Below are 9174 nucleotides of genomic sequence, written 5' to 3' on the forward strand. Positions count from 1 at the left end.
CAGTACAGCTTCCGGTAACAAAAAGACCTTCTCTTCCAAATGAAAGGATTTCGTTGGCCAATTAAGCAGACTCTCACCCCTTCAACTATTCTTTCCAAATATTGTTTCTACTTTCTTATTCTTCATGACAAACAGAACAATACTAGTAATTATCACCAACAGTAAAAACAGTAATAGAGTGTTCTATGGTTTTCAAAGAACTTGCATATCCTCTCCATTTAAAAGAGTAAGGTAGGGGTGCCGGGGTGGCTCAGGGGTTTAGTGCTGCCTTCGGCCCAGGGCGTGACCCCGGGGTCCCAGGATCGAGTCCCACGTCAGGCTCCCTGCAGGGAGCCTGCTTCTCCCTCTGCCTGTGTGTCTCATGAATAAATAAAATATTTTTAAAAGAAACAAAACAAACAAACAAACAAAGAGAGTCCTGGACAGTCCATTTTCTCAACCTTCTTCTGCCAAGCAGGACTTTGTTGAAACCTCCTCCCAGGGTGACCTGGTCTTTTTCTTAAGAACCTCCAGGGAGTCTTGATCTGCCCCTGGGTGGTTTCTAATCCTCGCCGTGCAAGTTCACTGGCAACAAGAGAAATACCAGGGCACCGCCGGCCTGCGGTTCCTCATCCAGTCTTCCTTATTCAGCCTGAACATGTTCCAGAATTATTCAGGCTTATTGCTAGCTACCGTTTCACCAGTAAGAGTGCCTGGGGCCAGGGGCTCAAGCAACGCAAGAGACCCTCTGACCTACAGCTTTTGTGCCAAGAACACCAATACCTGCTATTGCCTTTTCTATTGTAAAGGTGTTTGCTACTCAATTATAACAAGAGAAAAGGAAAGGCTATCAGAGAAAAGGAAAACTACAAAACCACCCTTATTCACTAAAAATATAACCACCGCTGTCTTTCCTTATATAATATCACAAGTTTCCAAGTTTTAAAACTATCCCCATAAATAAACTTTTCCCACTCAGCACAGCTTTCCTAAGCATGTCCTATTACTGAAAACTTACAGTGCTTGGGTTTTCACTGAGAAGCGATGCGGCAAGAAGCATCTTTTTTCATAAAGCAGCACAGCATCACGGTTTTGGAGCCACACGTTACTGTTGTGGACGCGTGACCTTGGGCCAGCTGTAACGTAAGCAAGCCTTGGTTTCCTCATTCACCAAGGAGTGATAATCCTATGTGGCCGCATCACTGTGGGATCAGTGACCATGAAGTACTTGCACAGTGCCTCACGTGCAGTGATCGCAAGCGCTCGACATAATGGTGGCTGCTACTGCAATTACTTAGATTTTGCAGTTCTTGACACATGTTGCCAAAACGAGATCCAAATGACTCTTATGCTTCTAACACCTATCAGCAATGTGTGAGCTTCAGATTTATTTGGAAAAGTGTGAGGAAAGAAACTGAATCGCTGCAACACTGGGCGGTCCCTGGTCGTCTGAGAAATTATCTGAGGGGCCTCATTAGGCCCGGTAAGGAAGCATGTGGACACAAAAATCTTAATAATCAACTAATCCTACCTATAGTCCCGCACTAAACCATTCCCGGACACTAGCGTCTGTGATACTGTCAAGTGGATTGCAAAGTCAAACCACGAATGTTATGTTACAGGAGAACTGCTTTTACCAGGACCAAAACCATTACCAAATGAGGAGCCAGGTAACTTGGACCAGAGCGAAGAAAATTGCCAATGATTAGGTATTTCAGAAAATATTCTGAAAGAGAAGGCTCTGAGAGCTTAATGAGGTTTTCTGATATTTTAACAAAAGATTTAAGACAGTTTTATTCATATTGTAAAACTCCAATGACTCTCAAACATCATAACACATTTGTAAACATAGGTGTGTATATATATTTTAAACGTAACACCAAACTTGCTTTTCACTGTTGTTCCATTCTGAGGGAGGATCCCAATCGGATGCTCTCTCCGCACACAGCAGAGGCTCATGGAACCCTGCACAGGTTGCAGGTCCTACACAGCTCCTAATGCTGAAGCATTTTTAATTTTAATTTTATTTTTTAATATTTTATTTATTTGTTCACGAGACACTGAGAGAGGCAGAGACACAGGAAGAGGGGGAAGTAGGCAACCCAAACCCCGGGATCGCACCCTGAGAGGAAGGCAGATGCTCAACTGCTGGCCACCCAGGTGCCCCTGCTGAAGCATTTTAGAAGTTAGGGGTGGGAATGACGTTACTGAATGGTTCTAATTTAGTATATTTAAAATTATAACCTTAACACTTTTACTTTGTATTTTTGTCAATTTAATGTCTAGTTTTTGTTTTCTAATACACCCATCAACACAAGAACACACTTATGTAACCTACACAGACCCACACTAGGACCACATACATAATCTTTTAAAAAGGACAGGATGTAAAATCAGTACTATCCAGAGAGCAGTGGTTGGGGAAGGCTGTTTCCCAATCCTGGCAAACTAGGGGGTGAGCCCTCTCTCGTTTCATTGGGTAACTTGTGCAGTCTGAGCCAACCTGCTAGAGTGCGGTTTGCTTCACACACAGTAAAGTCAACGGCACTTGCTCCTTGCTCTCCTCCAGCCCTGCCGAGTTAGGTGGCTTCTACGTATCCTGCTAATTTACAAAGGAAATACAAAGGCAACTATTCTTGCAAGAATCTCGCATCCTTCAATAAATTAAGACGTTACCCAACCAGTGAGGCAAGTTGATTAAAGTGACCTCCCTGAGCTCCAGCAAGCAGTAAAACACTAAAAAATATTTTAGGAGTCTAGAAATAATTTTAATATGTAAATTTAGTGCTTATCCAGAATAAGATTTAGAATTCAAACACTCCAATAATAACTACAGTAGACATTTATTTAAAGTAATACATTAGCAGCTCAAATAGTTCCAAAATTGTACATTTCACGTTTACCCAACTTCTTCGAAGTATTTGAGGGCAGCTGCAACCACAGATTTCAACACCATGATTATTTCTTTGCCCATTCTTCTCTCTCTTTTCTTTCTCGAATAACTTCTTTCAGATAAGGTTCAAGGTAGAATTTATCCTAAAGAATGAATAAAATAAAAATACATGCCACCACCACACGCTGATATATCCCACTCAAAAGGTCTTCCACAAAAGAAATTTATCAAAATTAATTTTTATTTCTAACCTAAGGAAATATATTTTTAAGCAGACTAAGAATTGTCTGTAATGTATGTAAAAGTGTAAAAACCCACAAAGATACTGTAATTAGTTGCTTTGATAGGTTGAGAGGGACAAGTGGGTCAGAGAAGACATGAGAGCAGAAGTGTGTGCAGTTCAAGCGGTGAGGGTTTACATCAGGCCCTTCCTGGGAGCCAGAGGTCACCCCACGGGCTCATCATGTGGATCCCACCACGTTTTCATCAGAGCAGGAAGAGAGTATAGAGTATGGAGGATCTGGGTCTCTACACTAGAGACCTGCTCAGTGATTTTGGAACGGTCACGTCACCTCTAAGTCACAAAGTGTTTCTCTATAAAGGGAGTTCACATTTGCTCTGTTAACCTCACCGGGCTGCCAGGAGGGTATTTATGGGACACAACTTTAAGAAGCCTAAGGCACTGTACAGATCAAAGTGTTTCTGTTTCTAACGCTCAGTGCTCAGCAGCCAACATTGTCAGATACACAAACTCTGAGTTACCTCCTCGTATTTCGTCCACTGCTCCTTAGGCAAGATCTGATGCCTCATGGTCAGGTCCAGCGCCCTCTTAATGCGGAACATCCTGTCATTGTAAAGGTTCTCAGGAAGCCTTCTTATGGCCTCCTTCACATCCTCATTTTCGTATATTGTATCGTCTCGCATTAACCCTATGACAGAAAACAAGACAGATGGAAGACAATTCTCAAAAATCAAACATTTTTTAAAAAATGAGTAAAATATGTTTAGGACATAAGACTTGAGTGAAATATGTATGCATTTCATACACAATATGGGTTACTTTTTTCTTTTTTAAAATTTATTTGAAACAGATTAACATACTGTATATTATTAATTTTGGAGGTAGAGTTAAGTGACTCCTGAGGTGCGTATAACACCCGGTGCTCAACCCATCACGTGCCCTCCTTAGTGCCCATCACCCAGTGACCCCATCCTCCCACCTCCCTCCCCTCCAGCGACCCTGTTTCCTAGAGCTGAGTCTTTTATGGTTTGCTTCACACACAGTATGAAGTCTTTTATGGTTTGTTTCCCTCTCTGATTTTGTCTTATTTTTCCTTCCTTCATAATGCGCTATGTCTTAATTGGTACTGTAGAAACAATATAGGAATCTTGCAAAATCCACTGTCACAGAAATTCACATTTTATCTAAAACAATTTTTTAAATATTCTATGTACTTTATTTTTAAATACACACCAGTAAGCCACATCTCTATTTGCTTATACTTTGAAATCAAGGTACTACAGAATTTTAGATGACAGTGTACTAAGCAACCAGTAACATTAATGATGCTTTGGTCAGGCTTCAATTAAGAAAAGACAAACCAAGAAAGTTCAGGTATCTGATGATTTTAACATTTGACAATCCTAACATTCGAAACATTTCTTACTTTCAGAGTCCATATAACTTAATTTTCAAATGCTAAATGGAGGAGTTGGGAGAGGGAACATATAATAAGGAAAACATACTGCTCCCATATTTCAAGAACTTATTTCCCCCTCAAATATATGAGGTGATTCTATTACTCTTTTCAAAATAGTAAAAAGGAAATAAGTGAACAATAAAATGTGACCTAATCTTAAAGTTTTCTAATGTACACAGGCACCATTAGTTAAATAAACTGTTTTTGGGAATCATGATAAGTCTTGCAAAAAAGCACTACTCTCAGAAAAGCAAAAAAAGAAAACCAAGGGAAAACCGGATACTCACCCAGTTTATTGAACCCTGCAGCATTGTAATACCACTTCCGAATGCCCTCCAGCCACCGGCTTGATGCTGCAACTGATATTGTCACAGTGTTAGTTGCTACGATTCACTTATTATACTATGTGAACGCTTGGATGGGCCAAGAACCAGTGCGATCGGAGCTACCTTGTTAGAGAATTGCAAACATAGGAAGGAATTTCTTTTTGAAAGTGTACATACTGTGTACTGTGGAAAAAAATTTCTTATTTATCTATCAGCAAAAGTGATCACAGATTAAAAAAAAACTGGGGAGCAAGCCATGGAAAAAAAAAAAGTAAAGTTGAGCATATGATGTACAAGAGTAGTTAGTGGCACGCCAGCCTGTGCAAGCCAAGACCCTCGTTTTTAGTGAACCCTGTACCGTCAGAATGGAAGGGGAGGCTGTGGGAAAGGAACCAAGAAGTCCTCCGTCTTCTGTAGTCTCGGATATAAAATCCAGGAAGCGTGAACCTTTCTTTTCAAGGGAGTTGGGAGTTCTATGAAAAGAAGGGGAGGCTTCAGGGTAGGCTGGCAGGTCCCACAGACCCGCATCCTCCAGAATCTGTTTTCTATGTTACCTTTGCTTCACCTGGCTACCGTCTTTAAGAATACACGTATTTCTGGGAGGATTTTGATACCATTAGCCAGTCATTTAAAATTAACATGGATTAATAGAAGCAGCCCATTTTCCTCCTCCCAAGTAGCTAGCCTTCCAACCCGGAAATGGGTATTTGAAACAGAGAAGAGGGGATCCCTGGGTGGCACAGCGGTTTAGCGCCTGCCTTTGGCCCAGGGCGTGATCCTGGGGATCCGGGATCAAATCCCACATCGGGCTTCCGGTGCATGGAGCCTGCTTCTCCCTCTGCCTGTGCCTCTGCCTCTCTCTCTCTGTGTGACTATCATAAAAAAAAAAAAAATGAAACAGAGAAGACACAGGGAACGTGCATGCTCTCTGGGCAGCAGGACTGAGCCTGGGGCAAGGCGTTGGTGCCTGAGCTCCGCAGGAAGCATGTAGTAAGGAGGGGAGGTACAAAAGCTTAAGGAGGGGAGTACCTTCTAAAATTTCCCCAGCCTTTCATTGAGGGATGCAAGCAAGCTCTTCTTTCTCCTGACTCCTCCTCCCTACTCTTTAGTAGAGCATGCATTACACAGCTTTGGTAGATCTTGAAGATCAAGCACCATGGAAAAGATCGCTTCTGGGAAAAACAAGTATCCGGACGCCTGGGTGGCTCATCGGTTGGGCATCTGCCTTTGGCTCAGGCCTTGACCTGGGGTCCCGGGATCGAGTCCCAGGTCGGGCTCCCCACAGGGAGAGCCTCCCTCTGCCTTTCTCTGTGTCTCTCATGAATAAATAAATGCAATCTTTTTTTTTAAAAAAAAAAAGGCAATAAAAACAAGTAGCAAAGAGGCACTGCACAAACGCAGTGGTGGAGGACATACTCAGCAGCAGGCACCACCCGACCTGCTTTCCGCCCTCGCGGGTACTTGCAGCCCGTCCTAGCAGAGGAGCAGCCTTAGGAACTTGTCCCAGCGAGCCGGGAGCCCCGGAGGCCAGCCCGGAGGCCGCGTCCCACAGGCGCAGCACAGCGCCTCCCAGGATCTGTCAAATCCACACAGTTCTTAAACGTCACCTCCCAAGGCTCGACCCCACGGAGACTACCAGCGGGATTTTCATGCGATGGGCGACTAGGAGCTTCACCGCTGCCGGGGGCGAGGGGCGCGGAGAGAACGGAGCCGCTATCATTTAAAAGCCGCTCGGGTCTAAGCCTGCGAGGGGCGGGGGCCGCGATCGGGTGCGGGTGTGCGGGGGCCGCGATGGGGGTGTGCGGGGGTTGCAATTAGGGGTGTGGAGGCCGCTGTCGGGGTGTGCGGGGGCGCGATCGGGGGTGCGGGTGCCGCTATCCGGGTGTGCGAGGGCCGTGATCGGGGGTGCGGGGCCGTGATCGGGGTGTGCGGAGGTGTGATCGGGGTGCGGGTGTCGCGATCCGGGTGTGCAGGGTGTGATCGGGGGGGTGCGGGTGCTGCGATCAGGGTGTGCGGGTGCCGCTATTGGGGTGTGTGGGAGCCGCGATCGGGGAGCGGGGGCCGCTATCGGGGTGTGCGGGGTGTGGTCGGGGGTGCGGAGTGTGGTCGGGGGTGCGGAGTGTGGTCGGGGGGTGTCGGGGGCCGCGATCGGGGTGCGGGTGCGGCGCGCAGCAGCCGTCTGGGGACCGCGGGGACCCGGGGCCCGAGCCTGCGCGCCCGCAGCACCCCAGCCCAGCCCCCGGCGGCGCGGCCGCGCCCTCGCCCAGAGCGGCCACGGCGACCTGCGGCTCCGCCCGCCCGGCCCGGCCCCCGGGGGCTCGCCCGAGGCGCGGCGGCGGGAGAAGCGCGCGGACCCCCGGCCGCGGGGCACGGACAGCGCGTCCCCGCGGGCACGAGGCCGGGGCCTGCTCCGGGGCGCCCCGTTCCTTTCGGTTCCGCGTCCGGGACTAACGGCCTCTGCCCTTGAGCGCGGGCGGCCGGCACCGGAGCCCCTCCCCCTCCCGCGAGCCGGGCCCGGGGCGGAGCGGCGGGGGCGGGGGCGGGGGCGACCCGGAGGCTGCCGCACGCCCGGCCGCTCCGGGAGGACGCAGAGCGACCCGCTACGACGCTGAGCGCGGCCGCGCCCGTCCGGGAGGCCGCCGGGGACTCACCTGACCGGCCCGCCATCTTGACCGAGGCTGCCGCGGGGCCTGCTGGGTAAGTCCTGGAGGACGCGCGGGGCCCGGTGCGCAGGCGCCCTGCGTCGCGTTGCCGGGCGACGAAGGACGCCCGCGCAGGCGCAGCGTCTGCAGCCGACCTGGGCACCTGCGGGTGACGTGCGCGACGCCGGGGGGGGGCGGGGCGTGCCGGGCGCCCAGTTCCGGGAAGCGCGTCGGCTGAGCTTCCGGGAAGAGCGTCAGCCTGGGGCGGAGGCGCTGCCGCAGGGCTGGCCCGCGGGGTTCGGGGCACCTGCGCCTTCTCACCTGGACGCTCGCACCTGGCTCTCCGTAAGGTCAGTGCCTCCGCGGTCCCCGTGGTGCGGAGGAAACGGAGGCGCGGAAGGGCCGCGGGGGACCCCGTGACCCCGTGACCCCGTGACCCTGTGACCCCGGGCCCGGGAGCGCTGACCCCCGCTGACCTCCGCCGCCCCCGCGCCTTCGCGGAGGCCGCCAAAACACTAGATCTAAGACGGGTAACAGAATTTGCGTGCGATTGTGTTTATTTTTATTTTTATATTATTTTTTAAAATTTCTTTAAATTTTTTTATTATTTTTTATTTTTTTACTATTTTTTTTATTGGAGTTCAGTTTGCCAACATACAGCATAACACCCAGCGCGCATCCCGCCAAGTGCCCCCCCCCCCCCAGTGCAGGTCACCTTTTTTTAAAATTTTTTAATTTTTTTTCATGTGTGCAATTTTAAGGAGAGATAAACTTTTTAAAATATATTTTTATTTATTTATCCATGGGACACAGAGAGAGAGAGAGAGGCAGAGACACAGGCAGAGGAGAAGCAGGCTCCCTACAAGGAGCCCGATGGGGACTTGATCCCGGGACCTAGGATCAGGCCCTGGGATGAAGGCAGGCGCTAAACCTTTGGCTGAGAAAAATATGGGTAGTTAAAATCAATTCACATTCCTTTTCCCTTTCATAGATTGGCTACACTTACGACGCAGTGGAGGCTCCATTAACCTCTGTCACTAAAGGTGATATGAAGCAGAGCTTTTTTTGGTCCCACATTGGACACGTATGAGATAAAAACTTCTGTGGTTTAAAAACATTTAAGATACGGGGCGCCTAGGTGGCTCAGTTGGTGAAGCTTTTGCCTTCAGCTCAGGTCATGATCCCAGGGTCCTGGGACTGAGTCCTGGGATCAAGCCCTGCATTGGGCTGCCTGCCTGTCGGGGGGTCTGCTTCTCCCTGTCCCTCTGCTCCTCCTTTACCTTCGTGCTCTAATAAATAAATAAAACCATAAAAAAAAAAAAGAAGACCAAAAAACCACGTCAGGCTTTAGGATTGCTCATTATAGCCTATTCTGATACAAGTCGTTCGTTGGTAAAGGCAAAATGAGGTTCTGAGCCATAGAAAGACCAGTTGAGATGGTTCCAGGCTTTGTCTTTTAGCTGAACCTTGTTTCCTGTGTATTGATCCCACCCATTAGAGAACTCCACGAAGGCACGTATCTATGCCACACTCAACACTGCCCTTTAGGAACTCCGATGTCTGTTGGGCACATGAATAAAACCTAACAGGGAGGCCAATATACTTGGCCCTGATCCAGGACAAATTTAGTTTCT

General features: G+C 48.6%; 2 protein-coding genes across 7 annotated transcripts in view; one reads left to right on the forward strand and one right to left on the reverse strand.

Moving 5' to 3' along the window:
- Positions 1 to 2803: 2803 nt before the first annotated feature.
- On the reverse strand, positions 2804 to 7684 carry LOC112650722 (cytochrome b-c1 complex subunit 7). Of its 6 annotated transcripts, none has more exons than XM_049103816.1 (5): positions 7550 to 7575; positions 5257 to 5371; positions 4856 to 4931; positions 3635 to 3801; positions 2804 to 3015 (listed from the first exon to the last, which is right to left on the reverse strand). In XM_049103816.1, exons 3-5 carry the CDS (start codon positions 4881 to 4883, stop codon positions 2938 to 2940), a joined length of 273 nt encoding a protein of 90 aa, XP_048959773.1. In that variant the 5' UTR covers positions 4884 to 4931; positions 5257 to 5371; positions 7550 to 7575; the 3' UTR covers positions 2804 to 2937. The 6 variants fall into 6 exon arrangements, with proteins under 6 accessions (XP_048959773.1, XP_048959775.1, XP_048959776.1 ...); XM_049103818.1 differs by having other exon boundaries at positions 4860 to 4931; positions 7550 to 7573; XM_049103819.1 differs by lacking the exon at positions 5257 to 5371 and having other exon boundaries at positions 7550 to 7684.
- PTDSS1 (phosphatidylserine synthase 1) overlaps positions 7482 to 9174 on the forward strand; it is a 71063-nt gene continuing 69370 nt past the window's right edge. Inside the window, exon 1 of the mRNA XM_025433582.3 lies at positions 7482 to 7595. The gene's annotated coding sequence lies outside the window, so the exon portion shown is untranslated. The remainder of the gene's footprint in view (positions 7596 to 9174) is intronic.

Source organism: Canis lupus, chromosome 29, assembly GCF_003254725.2.
Source record: "Canis lupus dingo isolate Sandy chromosome 29, ASM325472v2, whole genome shotgun sequence".
In the NCBI taxonomy this organism is placed as follows: domain Eukaryota; kingdom Metazoa; phylum Chordata; class Mammalia; order Carnivora; family Canidae; genus Canis; species Canis lupus.

Coding starts and splice junctions, on each gene's coding strand:
- LOC112650722 (XM_025433590.3), bottom strand. Junction 3,802..4,859: donor TGCAGGGTTCAATAAACTGG/GTGAGTATCCGG, acceptor TTTCTGTCATAG/GGTTAATGCGAGACGATACA. Junction 3,016..3,634: donor AGTGGACGAAATACGAGGAG/GTAACTCAGAGT, acceptor TTCATTCTTTAG/GATAAATTCTACCTTGAACC.